Below are 26,310 nucleotides of genomic sequence, written 5' to 3'. Positions count from 1 at the left end.
TCTTCATCTGTAAAATGATCTGGAAAAGAAAATATTCGAGTATTTGCCAGGAACATCACATGATGTCAGACATGCCTGAAGCATCAATGACTGCAATTTTATATATTAAGTATTTGATACAGGACTCAGGCAGTTCTTTTTGATTCTGCCCCTTATACATATTAGGGAGCCATATTCAATGGTATGGGCAGAATAAATGGTGGAGGGATGATTTGTTTGAAGTACGTTGAGAAATCATTCAGGAAATTATGTTATAAGAGTCAAGTATGAAGTGATCAGGGACTAGAGTGGACTTCATTGTTGTTTGCCATCTTGGTCTTTTTCCTGGCACTAAATTGCGAAAACATTCTGAATTAGGGGAAGTAGTTGACTGAGTGTAATTGTTTAAAGAAAATAACGTTGCTGAGATTCTGATAAATTTCCTTTTTTAGTCCATTCAGAGTTCTGTCCTATTAGTAGTGGAAAAAGGCCCTGAATAATGACAATAAATGTTAGAATGAAACTACAAGATTTGGAAGGGAGAATTGTTGTGAAATGATTATGTATTAACCACACAACAACACGTTATTTCATTTGGAATCACTTTGTGTTCTAAGTGATTTTAGTAGTTGAATCTGAAAGTGATTTGAATGTGACTTCAAGAAGCAAAATCTTTAGTTTATTGGGAGGACTTAGTATTTGCACTATTTTCTATTCTTGATCATTTATTAGGAGCCCAGAGTAGTTAATGGCATTCATAAAGCCAGGACAGTATGCATTACATTGATAAGTCTTTTGTGGATAAGTAATATTTCTTGCTAGATATTCTTTGATTATTCTATTGGTTTTGTCTGCTTCTCTTGGATCAGATGGATTCATTTTTATTTTTGTATCCCTAGTGCCTTACCTAACACAAGGACTGTCACTAAAGCTTAATAACTGCTTGTTGATTGAGTGCTCCTTTAGGCTTGTTCTGCAGGAAATGTTGAGCTCTTCATTGTTACATTAATGAAGCTTGGAGCACTTTTCCTCAAACATCAATCAGTGAATCTTGAATATTTACTTTTACCTAATTCTAAACAACAAAATTAATCACAGGTATTTATTAAGCACCTACTAAATGCCAGACTTGAGAACATTTCTTGCAATACTTACATTGTTTCTTTTCCCATTTGTTTTGCTACAATTACTCTATATTTCATTTTTCATTATATATATAGTCATTGTGTGGGGATTATTTGTTCATTTCCCTTTTGGTGTTTTCATTCTGCCTCCCTTCTGTATATCTCCCTCTACCACCCATGCTCAAATATGAGGAGCCTGGCTCCCTTGTAATCCTTTACTCTTTCATACTGACAGAGGTTCCCCCACCCTAACCTCAGTGGGAAGAGTACACTGTGAACTCATGATTTTTGAAGACTTCATAGAGGAAGAACTTGGCATTAGGTTTTGAAAAATAGATAGGGTTTTGATTAAAGAGGGAAAAGGAGGAAATGATCAAAAGTGTACAGGTAGGAAATTTTGACATATTTATAGGTAATCAATAGACCAATCCAATCCAGTAAATATGTATTCACTACCTGTATGTTGGCACTGTACTATTAGCGTTATTCCCTATTCTGAAGGGATTTATAATCTTAACAGAGAAGACAGCATACAAAAGGAGGAAGGAAGGGCCAAAACACACCAAGGGGCCTCTTGCATCTTGCTTGATGAAGCAATCTGGCAGAGCAGTAGATGAATAGGGTTTGTGGGGTATGGGGTGAGGAAGAGTAGTGGAAAATAAACTTTGAATGATATTGAGGACCAAAATTAGATAATTAGATATTTAGGATTTATCAACAATCATTTTACTAAAGTTTATTTTCAGATTTGCATTTTTCCCTCTTTTCAGCAATTGAGAAAGAAAAACAACCTCTGTTATAAACGTGTAATGAAACAAAGCAAATTGCTTTGCATTGGCCATGTCAAAAAACAAACAAAACTCAATACATCGATCACTTCTCTATCAGAAACAGGTAACCTGGAATTGTGGTTGGTCATTGTGTTGCTCCTGTAATTCCTAAGGCTTTCAAAGTTGTTTGTTTTTATAATATTTAACAGATACTTATTAAATGTTTACTCTTTGCAGCTCATTGCACTAGATTCTGTGAAAGGTATAAAGTTTAGATAACTCAGTCTGTGCCCTCCAGAAGTTATTGTCTAGATAAGAAGCCATCATAGCAGCCAAAACACACAATATTATTTAATAAGTGTATTAGAGAAAACAGTGCTATGTGAGTTCAGAAGGGAAAGGTTATCACCCACTGTGGGTGAGAAAGTTTTCTGGACAAGGTAATGTTTGACTTTGCCTGCTAAATGCTTTCTCATTCTTTAAAACCAAAGAGGACAAGTTTTTCAAGCACAGGATAAGCGGGAGCATGAGCACAGTGTGGAAGTGGCAGGTTGGGGGTGGGGAGGGGAGGGTGGAGGAAAGATTGCCCCATTGTTTGAAGCAGAGAGTATATTAAAGACTTGGGTTCCAGGTTTTGGAAAGACCTGAATGCCAGGCAGAATAATACTGGCTTTACCCTGGAGGCAATAGGGAACCGCTGCAGAGATGGAAAGTAACAGGACCAGATCTATGTATAGAAGGCAAATGACTGAATATGTTTGAGCACAATGCTTTAGAAAAGGAACTGATAGGTATTAGTAATTAAATGAACATGAGAGAAAGAGTGGAGCTTTTAAGTAGTTGGGAAAAAGTGGTAGTTTTAGAAATAAGGAAAATAGGAAAGGATAGCTGATCTTGGGAAAGGTAGTTGTTTCATTTTTAGACTTCATTTTGGGGCCATATAGATGGTTAGCATACCTGAAGATTTGGATATGGGTGAGAAGTCAAGGTTGGAAATAAAGATTGGGAAGTCTCTTGCACAGAGTTACAGCAGGATGAGAGGGAAAAGAAAAAAACAAAACAAAAAACTGACGCTGGGGCAAAGTCCACATTTGGGGAGACCAAAGTTAGTAACCAAAACAAAAACTAGTCACAGATAGGAAGAGAAAGCCTCATTTGTAGAGTATAGAAGTTATTTTTGAGAGGAGAAAGATTAACTATGAGAAAAAGCTATCTAATTTAGCAGGTCATTGGTGACCTTCAAGGATTCAATATTAATAATAGGCAGGGAAAAAGCCCTATATATATATGATAATGTTCTAAGAAAGACTGAGGAAACAGTTTAGGGAATGTTAAAAAAGGTAAGAGAATAGAATAGTAGAGGAAATAACAGTTAAGCAAAAGTGCTCTGTGTGTCCCTGTCCCTTCTCCACCTTTATTCCCACCTGTTCTTGCTTAAAGGCAGAGGGGAGGAAGCCAATAAAGACTGAAAAAATTAAGATACTGGGCAAATAAAGGATAAGTGAGTGAGAAAGATATGGAGAGGGAAGAATTTTTTTTTTTAAAGCTTTTTATTTTTCAAAACATATGCATGGATAGTTCTTCAACATTAGCCCTTATTGTTAGAGAGTCACATCCATCAGAATTAATCATCACATAATATTGTTGTTGCCCTGTATAATCTTCTGGTTCTGCTCATTTCACTTAGCATCGGTTCATGCAGTAGAAGAAGTTCAAGGCCAAAGATGGGATGCTATAAGAGGAAAGTAAATGAATAAGGAAACATGAAGAAGGCGAAAAGGTTGGGAATAGTGGTTGTAGGAAATCAAGGAGAAAAGGACCACCAAGAGCATGAATTTGAGTTGGGATCAAGTTAACAGTGCCTTGCTCTGTGATATGTGTTTAATGTTTGAATTGAATATAATTCTCTTGTCATCTCTTGTAATTCTCTTTGCTCTGAGAATAGGAGGAAAGAAAGCATGGGTTGTTATTGTGGGAGATTAAGGAGAGAAGTTCTAGAGTGCTAAAATCATTTAGTAGTGGACCACTAAATACAGATGAAGCAGTGAGTTGTCTATCTAGCCAGAAAAGTACTGCATTATAATTGCTTCTGTGACATGAATGAAAAATTACTGAGTTTCTAGTGGCTTTTCTTCAACGAAAAATTAATACTATTCTCTATGTTCTGATAATTGTTTGACCCTAGTATTACTGTTTGCTTTTATAAAATAGAATAGATGCTGAAATTTTGATACTATACTTGTATAGCACTGTCGCTAGTCATTACTCTTTGTATGCACTGAAGAATCAATTTATCTAGAAAAATGTGCCTATTTTAAATAGGAATTAAAGGAAAACATAAATCTTAAACTAAACGGATAAGTTGTTTTGATTCATATGTCTCAGTATTTCATCATCTTGTTTGAGAATAAACAGGGAATAGAAGAGAGCTCTGCTATGTGTACTCATTCTTAAACTGCAAATCAGCATTTATGCTGATCAGTGTTATTATTTTCTTAATAGGAAAAGCAGGTTTAAGCACTATCTGCTCTCTCCCTTTTATTTTTTAATTGTGAATTCAATCAATATTCAAGACATAGAAAAGATTCACATGCACACAAAAACGACTGGAAACTTTTATCACAGTGATTTTTTTTTTTTTTTTTTACCTAGAAAAATGAAACCTTAAAACAGGTTATTAAAAATGACTTTTTGACTTGCATTTTTCTCATTAGTGATTGGAACATTTTTTTTCTCATTAGTATTTTATTTTTCCAAATACCTATAAAAAGTTTTCAACATTCATTATTGTAAGATTTTGCGTTCCATATTTTTCTCCCTTTACCTCCCTGTTTCTTAAGACAGCAAGCAGTTTAATATAGGTTAAACATATACTATCCTGTAATGGGCCAGAACTCGGGAGAAATATACTTGAGGTAAGGATTCTTACAAGGTATTAACTCAGTAGAATTGATAAGACAATGGTTATCTAATTTATCATGTGTAATGACAAAGAAACTGAGCAAGATAGAGATTAGAAAATATTTAATAATTTATTAAATGGAGAGATATATTGGGATCAAATGGATCCATGTTTTGGTCCCAGGGCTGAATGAGACTCTCCAAGAATCCAGCAAACAATCAGAGTTCTCAATGACATATATACACGTGGCTCAGAGACAAGGGGTAGACTGAGACAGGGGCAGAGTCAGGGTACTGAGATTGAGAATGGCATTCTGACTGGAAGAGGGGAATGACATAATAGGGGGAGGCAGATATTCTGCTAGCTTGGGATGGAGAGAGGCATTCTGATATTCTAAAACATAAGATCTGATATCCTTATCAAGTATTCTGATAAAGAGGGAGGAGAGGTTTTGCAGAACTGATAAGCAGGGAAACTGAGGCAGGAGTGAGTCAGGATAATTAGGGAAACTGAGTCAGGACAATAAAAGAGAACTGTGGCATAACACTTGGTGATTAATAGTCTCTAGTTCAGTATGATTGATTTAATCTTACAACAAATAATGGTTCCCTAGTGATATAATGATTGGTTTATACTCAGTATGATTAATGGATTTAATTATAATAGCATATTTAAGAAGTCAGAGTCAGACCTAGAAAACTGGAAGAGACTTGAAGAGAGAGATCCTCTTGATGGCTGGCTTGCCCTCCTTCACTTCTCTGAGACCAAGGCCCATTTGAAGGTCCCCCAGAAAGCTAGCCAGAACATTACACAGTCTTTTTAAATATATTGGAACATTTTTTATATGATCATTGATAGCATGCATTTCTTCATTTGAGAGCTTCCTCTTTTTAACTACTCACCCACTGGGGAAATGGATTCCTTCCCTCTCCTTCCCTTACTGAATTCTGTGTTTAATCTTTTTGTCTTAAAAATTCCAAAAGCTCTGGAGCCTTTGAAACTTAATATAGCTATAATACAGGTTGAAAGTACCACTCGGACTCATCCTTTAACTCATATTTAAACACTAGCTTTTAATAAGAGCTGTTGAAAAATTGATATTTTAGGCATGATATTCAAAATAAGAGAAATAACAATCCCCATTGAATCCTGTTCTGGTAAAACTATTTGGAGCACTGTGCACAAATCTGAACAATACCCTTTTAAACAATTATATTCTCCTGTGTTATCACTTTCATTTCTCAGCATTCCTTTTCCCTATCTACCACAGAAAACAAATTAAAGGGGTTGTGAGTGGGAAATGTTTTTGTTTTTAACATCTAGGCAATGATTTATTAAACAATGCATTTGGTTGAAAAACAAACTGGGCCCAGTGTTCTAGTAGCTAAGAAATCCAGAACTGTTGATATATATTTTACAAGGAGTAAAAAACAGGAAAAGCAGGATTACAGAGATTGAGACATTTGTTTTCTCATTGGTGGAGGGAGATCAGCAGAGCCTGAGGTGAGAGGGAAGGAGATAATTTTTGTAACATCCTTTAAGTTGGGTGATAATTGAAAAGGGGAATAATCTTGTGACTTCAAAACCAGGTGACTTTTTTGATTCAATTGGGATTAAGTTACTTGCTCAGTGTTACATTGCTAGTAAGTATTAGGGGTCTGAGGCAGAACCCAGGTGCTCCTGACTTCAGGACTGGCACACCACCCACTTGTACCATCTAGTTGCTCCCAAAATAGGGTTACTTTTAAGCAGCTAAAGCTTTAATGCATAAAATAGAGCTACTTTTCAAAAAATTGCTATGAATATATATATCTTTATTTTTGTCATTGACCTTAAAGAACATATCCCACATTCAGATTTTCCCCTCACTTAATAGTATTTTATTTTTTCCAATTGCATGTAAAGATAGTTTTCAGGTTTTTTCTGGTAAAATTTTTTGAACTCCAAATATTTTTTCCCTCTCTGTCTTCCCTCTCCATTCCCCAAGACGGCAAACAATTTGATGTAGATTATACAATCCTTTTAAATATATTTCCGTATCTGTCATGTTGTGGGAGAAAAAACAGATCAAAAGGGGAAGAAAAAGATGAAAACTTTTTTTTTTAAAGGGTAAAATTACTATTCTTTGATCCACATTCAGTCTCCCATAGTTCTCTGAATGTGGATGGATTGGGATTTTCCATCCCAAGTCTATTGGAATTGTCTTGGATTATCTTGTTGCTGAGAAGAACTATCTTTCATAGTTGATATTCACACAGTTTTGGTGTTATTGTGTACAATGTTTTCATGGTTTTATTCACTTCACTAAGTTCATGTTGGTCTTTCCAGGCTGTTCTGAAATCAGCCTGCTCATTTTTGACATGTGGGTCCTTTTCCCTTTTTAATGATCTCTCTGGAACAAAAGAGGGAAAATATTAAGCAAAACTAAACAAATAATTGATCAGCCCATTATGTAGAATTCTACACTAAAAGTCCTCTCTATACTCGCTAAAGAAAGGAGGGATATATATTTTCTTTCTTTTCTTTTCTTTTTCTTTTTTTTGGCTGAAGCACTTGGAGTTAAGTGACTTGCCCAGGGTCACACAGTTAGGAAGTGTTAAGTGTCTGAGGTCAGATTTGATCTTAGTCAGGAGGACTTCAGGGCTGGTGCTCTATCCACTTTGCCACCTAGCTATCCTTATATTTTCTATTTTTAAAAAATATTTTTTCTTTTGAACTTTTGCATACTAAATAGGATAGTCATTTGTATATACATAGTAAAATAGCAAAGTAGGATTATTTATGAATATTGCAGATCTCTAATGTACAGCCTTTTTTTCTTTTTAGTATAGAAGATATATTTTGATAATAAAATTTAAATGGGTTTGACCAAACCTAATGTAGTTAAAATTAAAATAGAAACAAATGGAAAAAGTCTTTGCAGAAAATTTCTTTCATAAAAGCCTCATTTCTAAGATTTGTAAGTAACTGATACAGACTTATAAAACTTAAGAGCTATTCTGTAAAAGGTATAATGATCAAAAGATATGAGAATGTAGATTTCATCAAAGGATGAAATCTAAGCTATCAGTAACTATTTTAAAATATTTTGAATCATTACTAATTAGAGAAGTGCAAATTAGAATTAAGGTGACTTTTAGGTTCTGACTTCATACTCATCAGACTGACATTGATGACAAAAGAAGAAAATGCCCAGCATGGGGGGGGCAGGAACACAAGAACACTAATGTATCATGAACTAATTGAGTTTTTATGCAGAACATTGTGTAACTATGCCTTTAAAGGTTACTTAAATAGTTCACATTCTGTGATTTAGCAATGCCCTGCTAGGCCTATACTTAAAAGATCAAACAAGCAAACAGGGAAAGAATTGATAAAAATATTTATAGCAGCTCTCCTCAGAGTAGACAAAAATGGAAACTAATGTAATACAGTATATGAATGTAATAGATACTGTTGTCCTACATAAAATGATGAAATAGTTTCAGAGGAGACTAGGGAGACCACAATGAAGAGTGAAGTGAGTTAGAACTAGAACAATTTATACAATAATCACAAATTGTAAGGAAAGACAGTTGTGAAAAACTTTAAGAATCTGATCAATGAAGTGATAAACCCAGGATCCAGATGACTTAATATAAAACATATCCCTTTCCTCTTAAGTTCCTTCAGGAGAATGCCTATCTTTTGACTCTCTGTGTATCCTCTGTAGAAGTAGAAACTTATAGTAGAAACTTAAAAAATGCTTGTTGATTGAGAAATTTAAATGCAAAGATAAATTTTATGCAAAGATAAATTTTTGGGCATGTCTTTTTTTTTTTTTTAATTTTTAATAGCTTTTTATTTACAAGTTATATGTATAGGTAATTTTATAGCATTGACAATTGCCAAACCTTTTGTTCCAATTTTTCCCCTCCTTCCCCCCACCCCCTCCCCTAGATGGCAGGATGACCAGTAGATGTTAAATATATTAAAGTATAAATTAGATACACAATAAGTATACATTGGGCACGTCTAATATATGAATTTGTTTTGCTAGACTTTGCTTATTTATGGTGAGTTGGCTTTTTTTTTTGGGTTGTTGAAGTGGGATACAGTGGGAAGAATAGATTATAAATGCATGTAAAATATGCATACTATAAAAATAGAATATATATGTTCTGTATAGAATATAGAGAATACTATAAAAATTAAGTATGTAGGGCAGCTAGGTGGTGAGTGGATAGAACACCAACCCTGAATTCAGGAGGACCTGAGTTCAAATTTGATCTCAGACACTTAATACTTCCTAGCTGTGTGACTCCGGGCAAGTCACTTAACCCCAATTGCCTCAGCAAAAAAAAAAAAAAAAAAAAAAAAAAAAAAAAAAAAAAAAAAAAAAAAAAAAAAAAAAAAGTATATATCATCCTACACTTTTTAAAACTTATGTTTGTCTTACTTTCTTTTTCTTTTAAAAAAAATGCCTCTGACTTCCTTTTCTTTCCTTTTCCCATTATCGTATTCTCTTTGTTTTTCCATTGTACCCCCTTTAGAAAAAAGATGAACAAAGACTTTTCAACAGATATATAGTCTTGTAAAATAAATTTCTATACTGGCCTGTATCTTCTGAAAATTATATCTCATTTTGTATCCTACGTTTAAGGAATCCCACTTTCAGGAATCCTGATTAGTCATTGATCAAAAAACAGTTTGTAAATCTCAAATGTTTATAAATGTTAGTTATTATTAGTGTGTTCATTAGCATTCTTAAGTCTTTACAAATTAACCATTTCATCATTTCTTACAGTGCAATAATATATATTGATATATTATAATTTGTTTAGCCACTCTCTAGTAGATGGGTAGTTCCCATAGTTTCCATTTTTTGGGGGTTTTTTTGGGAGGGAGGAGGCTGAGGCAATTGGGGTTAAGTAACTTGCCCAGGGTCACACAGCTAGGAAGTGTTAAGTGTCTGAGATCAAATTTGAAATCAGGTCCTCCTGATTTCAGGGCTGGTGCTCTATCCACTGTGCCACCTAGATACTCCAAGTTTCCAGTTTTTACTATTTTTTTTAAACTATTGTTTAAAAAAAGAGCTATTATATATATTTTTGTCAATATGGGATATTTTCCTGTTTCTTTGATCTCTTTGGGTTATTGGCCTAGTTATAAAATTGTTGGTTCAAAGGGTATGTACAGTTTATTGCTTTCCAGAATGTTTGGACCAAGTTCACATCACCTTCAGCAATTCCTTATTGTTCTTGGCTTCCCTGAAATCTCAGGGAGAGGCATTCTTCCTCTTCCCCCTTCTTTAATTTTTTTCCCTTTTATTCAAGTCTTCTTTTTTATAATGACTAATATGGGAATGTTTTACATAATTTTTTTTTAACTTTTTATTTTCAAAATACATGCATAGTTTTCACCATTCACCCTAGCAAAATTTTTGTGTTCCAAATTTTTTCTCCCTTCCCTCCATCCCTTCCCTTAGATGGCAAGTAATCCAATATATGTTAAACATGTGCAATTCTTCTATACATATTTCCACAATTATCATGCTGCACAAGAAAAATTAAATCAAAAAGGAAAAAGAAAAAGAGAAAGAAAACGAAAAGCAAACAACAACAAAGGTGATAATGCTATGTTGTGATCTACCTTCAGTCCCCATAACACTCACTCTGGGTGTAAATGGCTCTCTCCATCACAAGTCTATTGGAATTGTCCTGAATCACTTCATTGTTGAAAAGAGCCATGTCCACCAGAAATGATCATCGCATACTATTATTGTTGCTGTGTACAATGTTTTCTTGGTTCTACTCACTTCACTTAGCATCTGTTCACTTAAGACTTTTAGAGTCAAGTTTGGTTATTACAGTTTCACAGACTTTTGTTTGTTCATTTACATTTCTGAAGTCATGTAGTGTTTTCCTGGTTCTTTTTCGTTTGAGTTTATAGAATTATTCCCCTGCTTCTCTGTATTAATTATATTTATCATTTCTTGGGGGAAGAAGAAGGGAATAAACATTATTAAATGCCTATTAAGGACCAGGCACTGTGTTAATTGCTTTACAAATTTTATTTTATTCAATCTCATTTTAATCTTATTATACCTCAGTGATATACCATTATATTCATACACAGACATTTTAAGAAACATGGACATATTGGACCCTGTCCAAGAGTGACGAGATTTAACAATTCACCTGTATAAGCACTTGCAGATTTTTAAAAGCATTTTAAGGTTTGGATAGTGCTTTTTCTCACTACTCTGTGAAATAGTTAATTGAAGTTGTATTGTTGTCATTTTCCAGTTGAGAAACCTGAGGCATGTTCAGTAAAGTTAAGTAAGTTGTCCATAATCATATAGCTAGCAAATGTCAGAACTCAGATTGGAACTCTTGACTCTAGCACTTTCATAGAACTCCCTATCCAAGGATATTCTTTGAAGGAATTTCTACTGTTTAGATTGGAGAAAAAATCACTTGGACAGGAATATGACAGTCTTAAATATTGCCATTCTCTCATCTCTAAGAGGGATTAGATTGATTGTCTCTAATTCCAGAAGATAGAACTAGGACTACTAGATGAAAGTTATAGAGAAGAAGATTTTTATTTATTGTAAGGAAGACTTTTTTTCTCAATAGTGTTTTGTTTTATCTAAATACATGTAAAAATAGTTTTCAACATTCACTTTTGTTAGATTTTGTGCTTTAAACCCTGTGAGATCCAAAAATTGATGCAAGGAATTAGTTTCCACTTGCCCAGTTATAATTTTTAAGAAATTATTTTCCTTGATGAGATTTTGTGCCTGTTTTCATTTGGCCAATTATGTCTTTTAATTATCTTTCTCTCTTTTATTTTTTGGCAAGGCAATTGAGGTTAAATGACTTATCTAAGGTCACACAGCTAGTAAGTGTTAATTGTCTGAGGCCACATTTAAATTCAGCTCCTCCTAACTTCAGGGCCAGTACTCTGTTCACTATATCAATTAGCTGCCCCCAAAGTGTTATTTTCTTCAGTATTTTTTATGCTTCTTTTTCTTGCATTACTCTCATTTCTTCCCAATTATTTCTCTATCACTCTTAGCTCTTCAGCTCACCTAGTAATTCTTGTTGGGTTTAGTGCCAATTTGCATTTTTCTTTGAGACTTTCATTATAACTTTTCATATTGTTGCTTTCTTCTTAGTTTATATCTTGGTCTTTCCTGCCATCTTAGTAGCTTTTTATGGTCAAATTCTTTTTTTTTTTTAAATAACTTTTTATTGGCAGAACCCATGCCAGGGTAATTTTTCACAACATTATCCCTTGCACTCACTTCTGTTCCGATTTTTCTCCTCCCTCCCTCTACTCCCTCCCCTAGATGGCAAGCAGTCCTATACATGTTGGATATGTCACAGTATATCCTATATACAATATATGTGTGCAGAATCGAACAGTTCTTGTTGCTCAGGGAGAATTGGATTCAGAAGATATAAATAATCCGGAAAGAAGAACAAAAATGCAAGCAGTTTACATTCATTTCCTAGTGTTCTTTCTTTGGGTATAGCTGCTTCTGACCATCCTTGATCAGTTGAAACCGAGTTAGATCTTCTCTTTGTCGAAGAACAAATTCTTTTTTTGTTTGCTCATTTTTCTAGCCTATTTTTTGACTTTGAGCTTTATGTTAAAGGTGGGCTCTGCTTACTTGGATGGGGATTTTCTGCCTCAAGTTACTGACTTTTTGTGCTGCTCTTTTTAGAGCTAGTTTTGGGTGTCAATAAGTGTTTCTAGTATGGTGTTGTATGGTTCAGAAATGGTGAGGGATCACCATTTAATAAAGCTGGAGAGATCCCTAGAAGCAAAGCATAGTTTATTTTACCTTCTTCTGAAAAGGGCATCCCACCCCTCGGGCAGACAATCACAGGAAAGAAGCACCTCCTGTGGGCAGGGTTAACACTTTAATCCCTAAGGCAAATACCCCTTCCCACCACTGATCCTCATCCTCATTGGCTGAGGGTCTCACATTCTAAACTTGGGAACTACCCAAGAAATTGAACTTGACCAATCAGTACATAGTTGCCCATATTTGATAAAATGATGTCACAGGAGGATAGCAGGAAGAGGATTTAGGTATGCCTGGGGGGGGGGGGGGGGGATGAATAATACTCAAAGTCCTTTAGGCCTACTCAAACTCTGAAGTAGAAGAAGCCTTACTCGATTTTCACAACTGTCTTGAAAGATCTCACTTCATCTCGTTCAGTGTGATCTGGGAAAAGTGTGCTTACTGCTCTCCCACTTTGGGCTTTATCTAGGAACGGCTCATTGTTTTCCTGTAGCTGCAAGTGTGAACTTTTCTCTTGGCCCTGACCAGATCCCTAGTTTTCTTGTGACCAATCACAACTGGTCCTCCTCACTCTGCAACTTGGACCCAGAACTGGGTATTGACAATAGTTTCCAGTCTGCACCAGTTGCACTTAGTACCAGCAAAGACTCCCGTATAATCTCTACTTGTCCAGACCTCTTACCATGTTTGGACTGAGAACTCCCAAAGAACTCCCTCTGTTAATGTTGTCTTCCCCTTCTCTCTGCTTCCCTCCTTCCCTCCCTCTCCCCCCCATGTCACCTACCTCTCCTGTTCACTTCCTTAGTTGTCCTAAACTGGAGAAATGTTTCACTTTGGTCTTTTGTTGACTCTATTGCTTCAAAATTTGTTTTAAAGTTGTTGGGAACTTGGGCAAAGTTAGGTTGGACTGCTTGCTGCCTGTCTTCTGACATCTTGGCTGTACTTTCTGTTTCTCTTTTTTGAATGTTGTCTATTTGAATATTGTCTAGGAATTGTTTGGTAGAAAGGTATAATTGTTTCTTTTCCCCTCAGTCTCACCTGATAATTAGACAACATATCTTAGAATTGGACAGACTCCAAGTTCTGCCTCTGACATTTTGTGACTGCCCAAGTCATTTCTCATCTTCATTTCCCAGGCAGTTCTTTAAGACAATGAATGACTGGCGAGTTAAGTTCTCAGAGAAAGAAGTTTCTACACTGACGAGAGCACAAATTTTAACTTATTCCCCTCCCCCAACAATTTCTCATGCCTGAAATGAATTCTCTACTCACTTATACTTTTTGGAAACCTTAGATTCTTTTAAGGGGGAGGGACAAGAAGGAAGGGTATCTCTGCCTTGATTTCTTTGAGGCATAGGCAGGCCTAGTGGTATCAATCCAGGGTTTGCACAGTTTAGTTGCTTTTTGTAGAGTCAATGCTCTTTCACATTGTGCTGTTTCAGGGGTCCTTCTGATCCCATAAATAACAATTAAGTTTTTCTGTGTCAGCAGACTTAGTTCTTTAGCAATGATTAGTAATTTCATTTTCCTTCTCTTGCTTATCCTCAAATACTCAAGTGAATTTGTGAACTTATTGATTTGGGCATGCCCTCCAAACCACGGATGCCTTACCATCCTGTGCAGCTCTCATCTATATTCTTAAGAGTTCAGCACTATTCACCTGATTTTCTGGAGACCTTTAATTTTTCTCAGTATTTTATGGAGACCAGTAGAGCACTCTGTTCCTTCTATCATTCCTCTCTTTTGACACACCATTATTATTAGCACATCTTCTCTGTGGTATAATCTTTGATGACATTCCTTGTTGATTTTATGTTGAGTCTGCTCATCCTATGCTTATTCACTAACTTTTCTTACTTGGTATAAATTACATTATTCTTCCTTTGTCAGTTAACATCCTAAACTGGTTATTTGCCAAAAGATGGTGTAAAAAAATATAATATTTAAAAATACTATACCGTGTAAAGATTTTTACACGGTATAGTATTTTTAGATATTATATTTCAAATTATATTAGAAAAGAGATTTAAATCAGTTTCAGTAGGAGCTTAGAGAAACAATTTCTCTGTCTGAAAATAACTTTGCTAGTATAAATAAAGTTTTGTCCTTTATTTTTTAATTTTAATTTTATTTTTCTTTCAGAAAAAGCTAATGCTGAAGCTGGATCAGCAAGGATGTCTCTTCTTATATTGGTGTCCATTTTCTTGTCTGCTGCTTCTGTTATGTTTTTGGTATATAAGAATTTCCCTCAACTTAGTGAGTAAGTATCCAGAAGAGGAACTTAATTTTTTCTATCAGAAATACACACACACACACACACACACACACACAGTTTAAAATATATTGATAAATATGCAAAAGTGTCAAAATTGATTTTAATATTTTAATAAAATATCAAAAGTGGTTCTCAGCATAAGATTATGGAGTAAAAGGATTATGTAATAAAAATGGCCTTTCAGGATGTACAACTTGTATATTATATCATATATACATTGCCCTTTTCTTCTATATTCTGCCTCCACTAGGAAAGTTAGTTTTTCTCTGCACCTATGTCCCTGAATCATGTTGCTCAGTAGACAGGAGAATGTGGTATTAGTACCTGGGAGAATAGGTAAGAGTCTGGAAAACAGCATTTAAGTGGATGGCAAGATTGTAGGATCTGTGATCTTGCCCTTCTGCCTACCAGGAAGAATAAACCATTCAGCACCTCCTTAAAGATGGCCTCATCAGTTGCCACTTGTAGATGAACTTTGTCCCCTTTGCACCTGAAGGAAGATGAAGCCAAGTTGGCCTTAGTGGGCATGGCTTAGTTTAGTAACTTGGGTGTGGCTTTAGGTTTGCCAATACTGGAATCAGTCAGTCCTTCACTCCAAGGACATGATAGCAGCAAATTGTGGATCTCAAAAGAAAGGGAAAGTAGGATGGATGGAGGAATGTATTTCTGTATTACTGGTAGAAAGCTTGTTTGTCCAGAGAACAGTGACCAGAATGGTGAAAGGCCTGGAGAATGTGCAGCTTAGTGATTGTTTGAAAGAACTAGGTGGAGTGTTTATCCTAGAGAAGAGTAGACCCTGAGGGGAATCATCATGTGGAAGAAGGCTTGTTTAGATTTCTTCTGTTTGACCCTAAAGGGCATATGCAGTTGATAGAAATAAAAATTTAATAATATTCAGAACTAATCAAAAGTGTCATGAGCATATTTCCCCCTTATTGGATGGATTCAGACAGAGGCTGGAAGCTACTTGTTGGGTATTTTGCAGATCATTTGTGTCAAATGGAAATGGGGCCCCAGAAACCACACATAAGGATCCCTGTGGGTCACATAGTGATTTAGAAAATCACATATTAATATTATTTGTATTTTGTTTTAATTTATTTTGCTAAATATTTCCCAATTACATTTTAATCTGATTCAGGCCACACTTAGAAGTGTTGTGGGTAACATGCAGTGGGCTACATCTCTGTTGTAAATAAATATTGATCTGTTATGGATTAGATTTGATGGCCTCTTGTAATCCTTTCAGACCACTATCTCTTTTGCTATAAGATCTCACTGTGCAGTTATGTCATCAATATTTGTTTCATATTTTCTCAACAGTAATCCTTATAAGTTTTTAGAGTAGGTAATTGCTTATTGAGTTTTCCCATTCTCACCAGCTACCCTTTGAAATTAGATAAGTGAACCCATATGTACACAAATATTTATAGCAGTTATTTTAGACAGTTTGAACTTTAGTGCTTCAATGTGCGGCCTTGGTTTCCTCATTGAATTGCTAATATCTTTGAGAAGGCAAAGAGTGAAAACCAGTTTTAATTGTTTCTACTTTGAATTAATGTTAGAGACAAGGCTAATTTGATTTTAGAGCTAAAACATCTAATCTAATCTCATTTTATAGATGATAAAATTAAGACCCAGAAATTTGGCATTTTGCCAAGATAATAAGTAAAAGGAATAGGTGAGATTCCAGCTTAGGTTCTTTGAGTTGAAAGCCATTGCTTTTTCCACTGTAGCATACAGCCTCTATTAGGGTTGGACAGTAGAAAGAGTCCCATGGAGTTGGAACTAGAGAGAGAGAGAGAGAGAGGGATAAGATGTTGATGATAGTTTCCTATGTTTCTTCTATCAATTGAAAATTAAGTTTTAAAATATCTGTAAAGATATAGACTGATTTACCAGTTAACAAATGAGCAAGGTATATTAAGACAGTTTACAGAAGAAGAAATACAAGCTATCAATAATCATATTAAAAATTGTTTAAATTGCTAATAATTGGAGAAATACAAATTAAACCAATTCTGAAGTACTACCTCACACCCATCATTTTGGCAAAGATGACAGAAAAAAAAAAAAGTAAATAACAAATTTTGAATTGGGTGTGGAAAAATGGGTAAACTGATACACTGTAGTTAGAACTGTCAACTTCAGTCCTGAAAGTATGTAGATCTATGTCTAAGAAGATATTAATCTATGTATATGCCCCCTTTGACCCAGCTCTTGGGATACTAGAGATAAAGAGAAAGGAAGTTGACCCATATGTACACAAATATTTATATCAGTTCTTTTCATGGTTGTGTAAGAAACAAAATATCTTACCAGGAACTTCACTGACTCACTGATGAATGCAGGAAAGATTTTATTTTACATTCTTGCATGAATGGATATCTAGGTTAGTAGACACACTTTTGTTTTTTTTTTTTTTTTTTTTTTTTTTATTTTTATTTTTTTTATTTAATAGCCTTTAATTTACACGATATATACATGGGTAACTTTACAGCATTAACAATTGCCAAACCTCTTGTTCCAATTTTTCACCTCTTACCCCCCCACCCCCTCCCCTAGATGGCAGGATGACCAGTAGATGTTAAATATATTAAAATATAAATTAGATACACAATAAGTATACATGACCAAAACGTTATTTTGCTGTACAAAAAGAATCAGACTCTGAAATATTGTACAATTAGCTTGTGAAGGAAATCAAAAATGCAGGTGTGCATAAATATAGGGATTGGGAATTCAATGTAATGGTTTTTAGTCATCTCCCAGAGTTCTTTTTCTGGGCATAGCTAGTTCAGTTCATTACTGCTCCATTAGAAATGATTTGGTTGATCTCGTTGCTGAGGATGGCCTGGTCCATCAGAACTGGTCATCATATAGTATTGTTGTTGAAGTATATAATGATCTCCTGGTCCTGCTCATTTCACTCAGCATCAGTTCGTGTAAGTCTCTCCAGGCCTTTCTGAAATCATCCTGTTGGTCATTTCTTACAGAACAGTAATATTCCATAATATTCATATACCACAATTTGTTCAGCCATTCTCCAACTGATGGACATCCATTCAGTTTCCAGTTTCTAGCCACTACAAAAAGGGCTGCCACAAACATTCGTGCACATACAGGTCCCTTTCCCTTCTTTATAATCTCTTTGGGATATAATCCCAGTAGTAACACTGCTGGATCAAAGGGTATGCACAGTTTGATAACTTTTTGAGCATAGTTCCAAACTACTCTCCAAAATGGTTGGATTCGTTCACAACTCCACCAACAATGAATCAATGAGTAGACACACTTTTGAAAAACCTCTCTACAAAGCACCATTTTGGACTGTGAGTCTTCACTTTTAGGGAGTTTTGATTAAACCTCTTATACTTCTTGCATAGTTATAGTTAAGTATCAAAACATTTCTCCAAGTGGATTATCATGTATTACAAAAGTAAAAATTTAGCTAATAGTACTTTAGGCTTTCTTTCTTAAAGAAGAAATTGCTTTGAATCCAGTTGTGTTTCTAAACAAGGTAATTACATTGATTTTTTTTTTTAAAGTAAAATAATTGACAAGAAATATCTTCAAACATTTTAATTTTCAGCCAAGTTATATATTAACATTGATATTGAACTGTGGATTATTTAAAAATTTTATTTTAAATTTAAAAATTTATTTTAAAATAAATAAAGATTATGAAGGTTTTTCAAAGTGTTTTATGTTTTGTGTGCAATTATATTATTACTGGTGTTTGCCTACTTTTATATAATTTTTATTTTCACTAAATATTGGTTTTTCCATGTTTACTTAGTCAGTTTGGAATCCTCCCAATAGCGTTTAATAAGCACAATTCTTTTATGGCTTAAGAGGGAACTTTTGAATTTGGTGGTTGTGATCTTGGCGAAATGAATAATACACTTAGGCATTGTGCTTCTGCCTTCCCCCTCTGGAATGTCAGCTCCTTAAGAGCAGGGACTGTTTCCTGTCTTTCTTTGTAATCACTGTACCTGATTCCCTGGAAGGATTTAGTAAATTCTTAGGGTTGGTTTGAACAGACTATTAAGTACTTCCATGGACAAATAACTCTGCTACACTGAGGGATACAGAGATGAAAAGCCATATATATGTGTAGTCTCTGTCTGCAAGGATTTTGTATTTGAACATAAGTATTTGATCCAATGTAGGATAAAATTAAAGAAAAAGGCGAGAACCAGGTTAAGAAAAGGTAAATACATATTTATTAAACACTTATAATGTACTGGGAACAGTACTGAGCACTGGGGAAACAGATACAAGTAAGCAATATAGGCCTGGACTCGAGGAACTTCAGTTTTAATGAGGGAAGATCTCTTGGAGCTGGTAACCCTGGCATAGCAGAGTCCAGAATTAGGCTAGAAATGACCGGCAGGCATTGTAGAAAACTGTCTGTTTAATTCTTTATTTGTAAACAGGATTTTAGAAAACACAATCTAGTAATTTTTTCCGAACTATATTAAAAAATACTATTAACCTTGTTTTATTTCTACAGGGAAGAAAGAGCAAACATGAAGGTTCCCAGAGATATGGATGATGCCAAGGCACTAGGAAAAGTTTTATCCAAATACAAGGACACCTTTTATGTACAAGTACTTGTAGCTTATTTTGCTACATATATTTTGTATCCTTTAATATGAAAAACATTTAGCTGTATGTAGATAATGAAAAAGTTTCTGTTACTGTTCTGTTTAACAAGGCCAATTTTTGTTAATTGTGAAAGTGACATTATAATTTATAATAGTTTTATTTTTTGATCCTATCTTTTTTTTTTACCATTTACCTAGTTTTCAAATTAACTTGAAGCTTTTATTTCTTTAAATTAGGTCCTTTTTCCTTAGTCTTTTCTCATGGATAAATTAAAGATTAACTTCCTAATATCAAGTATTAACAATTATTTCTTCATTTCTTTATTTGTAATTTATTAAATATTATTCACTGTAATTCTTTTGATACTTCTATCTTTTTCCATCAGTCGTGTCTGATATTTGGCTGTTGTTCCTTTTTAAAATTTTCTTCTACAAATCACTAGCATTTTTATTATTGTAAATATTTTGTATGTCAGATTATTCAGTAGCTTTTCATAGATTGCTAGTTACGGTGTGGAGGTGACTCTGGGTTGTAGAAAGCTAAGCGTCTATGATGGGTCCTCCTGAACTGAATACTCTTTGAATATCACCCTACAGGTGATGAATGTTCTGCTTATTGCACTTCATAAAAACTAACCTTTCAGGTATGCAAGGGTTACAACTTGAAAAGGTTGGGTCTCAACAGAATATATATTGCTTGTTTGAGAACTCATATAGCTTGATTTGGAGAGTTTTAAATCACAGGAACAACTAAATACAATAACCTAAGATATTACTATGACTGATCTATTGTCAATAGAAGATGTGTACATTGATGCAGTGGAATTATCTAGGACATCGGTGAAGTCACAGATCATTTAAGTAGTGTGTATACATGTGTATACATACATATGTTCTTTCTGATCATCACTCCTATCTTTTGTTCCTCTATATCTGGATGTGAACAAGTGATTTCCTTGGTTTAGAGAACTAGTATGTTGCACCTATCATACTTTTCTTTGGATAATCTTCATTTCATTTCTTCAGAGTCTAGCTCCCATGTACTACCACCAGAGTATTTAAAAAAATACTTTTGTCTGGGAGAAAAAAATTTTTGTCTGGGAGAAACTTGGAGTTCATTGAAAGAAAGATAATATTGCCTACTCTTCTTGTTCAACTTAGGGTCCATCTCATTGATCATTTGTGCTGTCTTTACAAGGTGTTGGTTGTTGTCCTTCCTTCTTTTTTTTTTTTTTTTTTTATTTAATAGCCTTTTATTTACAGGTTATATGTATGGGTAACTTTACTGCATTAACAATTGCCAAACCTCTTGTTCCAATTTTTCACCTCTTACCCCCCACCCCCTCCCCTAGATGGCAGGATGACCAGTAGATGTTAAATACATTAAAATATAAATTAGATACACACAATAAGTATACAAGACCAAACTGTTATTTTGCTGTACAAAAAGAATCAGACTCTGAAATATTGTGCTGTATAGCTTGTGAAGGAAATCAAAAATGCATGTCCTTCCTTCTTGAAGAGGATCAAAATCCAATATGAACCTATAATCCTCTGCCATAGGTCAGACACAAATAGTCCCTTTGAACATTTGGGTTGGTTTCTCTAACTTTGTTCATCTCTTCTGAACTGATTCAGTTCTGCTTTGCTTGTAGAGACCTTCTCTGATGAGGTCATATCATACTGAGCAATGCTGTTCCAGTGTCTTCCATGTCATACAATCATTTCTAAACTTTTTAAAGAGGGATCTTGAGATCACTTTTTCTGACTACCTTGTGAGCACTTGCCCTTTGTGAGTTCTCCATAAAATAATCTTTTTGGCAAGCGTATATTCGGCGTTTGAACAATGTGGTCAGCCCCAACAAAATTGAGCTATCTTAAGAAAAGTTGGAATATTTGGCAGTTTAGTTAAAGAAAGGATCTCGTCTGGTATCTCATCCTGCCAAGTGATCTTCAGAATCTGTCTCAAACAATTCAAATGGCAATGATTCACTTCCTGGCACAGTACTAGTATACCGTCCAGATTTCATAGGCATACAATAGTGAGGTCAGCACAAGGTTCTGTAGACCTTCAGTTTGGTGGTCAGTCTTAACACCTCTCCTCTCCCACACTTTTGTTTGGAACCTTCCACACATTGAGGTAACTCTGGCACTGCATGTGTCAACCTTATTATCAATGTGGACATCTCTGGAAAATATATTGCCAAGGTAAGTGAACTTAACCACAGCATTCAAAACTTCTCCATTTGCTGTAATTGATAGTTCTACATATGGATAGTGGTACTGGCTGATGGAGCAGTTGTGCTTTCTTGGTGATAATTAGCATGAGCAGTAGAGAATCGATCCATATTTTGTTGCATCTCTGCTTTGGAGACTACATTGACAGCACAGTCATCTGCAAATAAAAAATCATGCACCAGTACTCCCTACACTTTGATTTTGGCTTGTAGCTTTTTGTTTTTTGGCTGAGTCAATTGGGGTTAAGTGACTTGTTCAGGGTCACACAGCTAGGAAGTGTTACATGTCTGAGACCAGATTTGAACTCAGGGTCCTCCTGACTTCAGGGCTGGTGCTCTAAGCACTGCACTATCTAGCTGCCCCCAAGAATGTGATTCTTTCTAACAGTGAGATGACTGATGTAAGTCTGTTCTATTGAAGGCATTTGATAATGGAGCTGAAAACTTACTAAAAAGCATGGGAGCAACACAGTTTTGTTTTGCTTTGTTAGTGATGGGAAGCTTGAGAGTTTTTCCCAGAACCTGGGCAAGCATGTCATCATGAATTTGATGTACTATACTCACAAACCGGTCTGGGCAAATAAATTTTGATGCAATTTTCCATAAGTCCTCTCAACTGACTATGAGAGGTTTTGATCAGATTTACAAATGTTGTATACAAACCTCTATTCTGCTCCTGGCATTTCTCCTGGAGTTGTTAGGACAACAAACACCATATCAACTATTCCTTCACCCTTCAGCTTCACTGATTCTTGGGTAAAATGATCTTCTAGGTGTATTAAGGATGACTCTAGTAAGAGTCTTTCCAGCAGTAACTAAGAAAGAGACCTCCTTGTGATTGTCACAGGACAACTATTCCTTTTATCTTTATAGTCATGGACATTGGAGGCATCCTTGAATTCCTGGAGTATAAAGTCCTCTTGTCATGTAATCTGAGAAACTTAATTCAGCTTTTTGTAAGTAATCTTGTTGAGTAATCTTGCAAATCTCATCTGGAATAGAATCAGCACCAGGTGCTTTGCCACACAAAGAAGCCTAATGGCATTTAAAATCTCTTCTTTAGTTGGAACTTGAGCTAAGGAATGATTGATTTAAACTTGAGGTAAGTCAGCATTGATGATGGTCTCTTGAGAACATTATGGAAGTATTCAGCTCATCTTTCTAGGATCATGCCCTTATCACTAATCAATGTGGCTCCATCAGCACTGAGAAGTTGAGATGCACTGTAAGTCTTACACGCCCATTCAGTGCATCATAAAAGCACTTTGGATTGTTATCATCAGCATAAAAGTGAATTTTGGCTGCCTTCTTACAAAGCCAAAAATCCTTCATCTCTATGAACTTCAATTGTACTTTACTTTTGAGAGAGTTTGAATGCTGCCTTCTTAGAAATGAGTGATTAAATTGTGCTGCTGATAATACCCTGTGGAATTCTTGTCATTTAAACAGCTTCTAAATTTCCCCATCATTTTCCTCAAACCATTCTTGATGATAGTGAGTATTCTGACCCAGATGAACAAATGTAGTACTGTAGACCAAATCTCTGAAAACTGCAGTTCAATTTACCTTTCAAGTTAGCAACAAACTGTTCCCTCTCAGAGAAACGTTCTAATAGGTTGACATTAATTCTTTTAGTTGACTTTTTGCCTTGGGGCAACTGCTTTTGTTGAATGTGAATATGATTCAGAGAGGATTAGTCTGATTGGTCCTGTACTCTGTACCACATAGTGCCTTTATTCCTCTCATATCTTGTCTGTCTCTTCTTACAATCTATTCTATTAAATGCCAATATTTGCTACAAGTGAACATCCATGCGTGCATTTAATTAAACAGAATACAGTATTGGTGATGAGGAAGTCTTCAGGAGTGACTGAGTGACCATTGCTGTTGTTTCCAACACCATTCCTCCAAAGGACTCCCTGCCATGTAGTCTGAGCCTATTCTAGCATCATTTCCCCAGAATTATAAGTTGTTCTCTTTTGGCACATTGATGATAAGAATCTCCAGATCTTCATAAAAAATATTTTCAAGACTCTATGACTTCATCAAGACTTGTCATAGTGGGAGCATAGCCACTGAGAGGGTGACATTGGAGTTTCTGCAGTGGCAATTGCATTGTCCTGAGCCTTTCATTTCCGCCTTTCAGAAGGCATATGAGTTTGTTTGCTGGATTAGCACCATCTTCAAGGCCCTCTCCTACACTGTGGCCACTTCAGATAAACATGTGTCCAGTGCCTGTTCAATAAGCTGGCCTTCATTTGCTAACCTTGTTTCACCCAGAGCAGCTAAGCAATGCCTATTATGTTGCAACAAGCGCTGTTCATCTTTCAAGTCTATTGGATTTTGTGTTGGCCATTAAGCACACACATTCCATGTGCCATTAGTGAGTGGAATAAACTGCAGAAGTTTTTGTATATTTTTTAAGTGTTTGGATCATTGTGTGGGATCCCTGCCTGCTGTGGTGATCAGGCCAGGGTTGAATAAGTAGACACTTCTTAGGGCACCTTTTCTAGCTCATTCTTCACACCTGAAGTGAGCAGTGTAATCCTTAAAAGGCTGCTCAGACACCCAGGGGGCTTCCAAGTCCCACTGAGGCTTCCAGGGAGAAGACAACCCTATGGCCTGGGCAACTTTTGTGTAGGATTGTGACGACAGCCCCCAGTGTATCCACACCTGCTGTGTCATTACTGACCCATCGCCACAGGACATTGAGGTGGAAATGATAAAAACCGTTGCGGTGATCTCTCTTGATTTGTGTGAATTGGATTTAAGTGAAGCAGAATTGTACAAAGTCGTTGCCCTCTGTCTTCCTTGGTGTCTTTAATGTCTAGCCAAGCTCTAAAGGCTCAACAGCACCTCCTTCTGCTTTACTTTCTTTATGGCCATTGGAACAAATTGTTCTCTTCTGACCATTTCACCAGGAGAAGTCATCCCATGCTGGGGGTAGACACTTTCTCAACTCATCGTTGGGTTTGAGACCCCATAGTTGCCCTCAACCTGGTTTAGCGCCTCTGTGGAAAGAGTTTCCTGGGGTGTGTTCACTGTGCATGCTATAGTCTCTTGGAGCCACAGATAAGAGTTAGATGGATTAGGTGGATTAGGACACCAAAGGTGGGAAGCAGCCCTACATACCAGAGGGACTAGTCTTTCCTGAATATACTCTGTACCTGTTCTAAAGTGTAAACATGTGCGCTAAAATATGCATATATTTTTGTGTGTCTGGACAGATATCACAGATGGTACATTCAGCTTTATACCAGAAAAGATTATGAATGTCATGTAAGACCTGGCTCTCAGTGATCTAGGACTTGGTATAGTCAACATGTTATCTTTTTTTTTTTTTTTTTTTTTTAATTATAGCTTTTTATTGACAGAACATATGGATGGGTAACTTTTTTTCAACATTATCCCTTGCACTCACTTCTGTTCCAACTTTTCCCTTCCCTCTCTCCACCCCATCCCCTAGATGGCAGGCAGTCTCATACATGTTAAACATGTCAAAGTATATCCTAGATACAATATATGTGTGTAGAACCGTACAGTTCTCTTGTTGCATAGGAAGAATTGGAATCAGAAGGTAAAAATAACCTGGGAAGAAAAACAAAAATGCAAGTAGTTCACATTCATTTCCCAGTGTTCTTTCTCTGGGTGTTGCTGATTCTGTCTATCATAATCAATTGGAACTGAATTAGATCTTCTCTTTGTCAAAGAAATCCACTTCCATCAGAATACATCCTCATACAGTATCGTTGTTGAAGTGTATAATGATCTCCTAGTTTTGCTCATTTCCCTCAGCATCAGTTCATGTAAGTCTCTCCAAGCCTCTGTATTCATCCTGTTGGTCATTTCTTATCAAACAATAATATTCCATAACATTCATATACCATAATTTATTCTGCCATTCTCCAATTGATGGGCATCCATTCATTTTCCAGTTTCTAGCCACTACAAACAAGGCTGCCACAAACATTTTTGCATATACGGGTCCCTTTCCCTTCTTTAATATCTCTTTGGGATACTTTAAGCCCAGTAGTAACAGCATGTCATCTTTTTAAAATTTATTTAAAGAAACAAAAAGAAAAAAAGAAAAACAAATGGTATATGAAACAAAAGAAAAAGGAACATTGTCATGAACCCAGCAGTACATCAGGGAGGATTCAGGATATATAACAACAAATACCAGTTCAAGAAAGTATATATCAGTGGAAGAAATTATATTCTTGAGTACCCATCTTTTCTTCACTTATAAATTGTTCTTTTGTTCTTTGCTGTCCATCCTTTTTACTTTATTCTTTTTTTTCCCCCCATTTCATCCTCTTCCTCCCCCACCCAAGCAGACTATATAGTTAAGAAAGGATATATTTATATATACATATGCATATACATACATACCACATATATGTATCTTTCTTCTGAACCTTTGCTATAATTATCATAACTTGCCTTGCTAATATTTAACCTCTTCCCACCCATGAATCCCTCTCTTGTCTTCTTCCAGCATTGTTTGTTTCCTTGTCCACCCATCTCTCCCCCCTTATTTCTTTATAAATTTTTGAGGCTGCTATATCCTTCATCATTTCCAATGTGAGTAGATTTTCAGAACTATAAACTCTCC

At 35.5% G+C, this 26,310-nt stretch overlaps 1 protein-coding gene across 1 annotated transcript in view; it reads left to right on the top strand.

Annotated features, from left to right (window-relative positions):
* Nucleotides 1-26,310, top strand: part of TMEM41B (transmembrane protein 41B) — a 44,883-nt gene that overhangs the window by 3,187 nt on the left and 15,386 nt on the right. Inside the window, exons 2-3 of the mRNA XM_023506251.2 lie at nucleotides 14,716-14,833; nucleotides 19,365-19,493. Coding sequence (XP_023362019.1) covers nucleotides 14,716-14,833; nucleotides 19,365-19,493 — 247 coding nt within the window. The remainder of the gene's footprint in view (nucleotides 1-14,715; nucleotides 14,834-19,364; nucleotides 19,494-26,310) is intronic.

The sequence above is a fragment of the Sarcophilus harrisii genome, chromosome 6 (assembly GCF_902635505.1).
Source record: "Sarcophilus harrisii chromosome 6, mSarHar1.11, whole genome shotgun sequence".
In the NCBI taxonomy this organism is placed as follows: domain Eukaryota; kingdom Metazoa; phylum Chordata; class Mammalia; order Dasyuromorphia; family Dasyuridae; genus Sarcophilus; species Sarcophilus harrisii.
The sequence above is the reverse complement of the archived record's forward strand: the minus strand, read 5'-3'. Positions and strand labels throughout refer to the sequence as shown.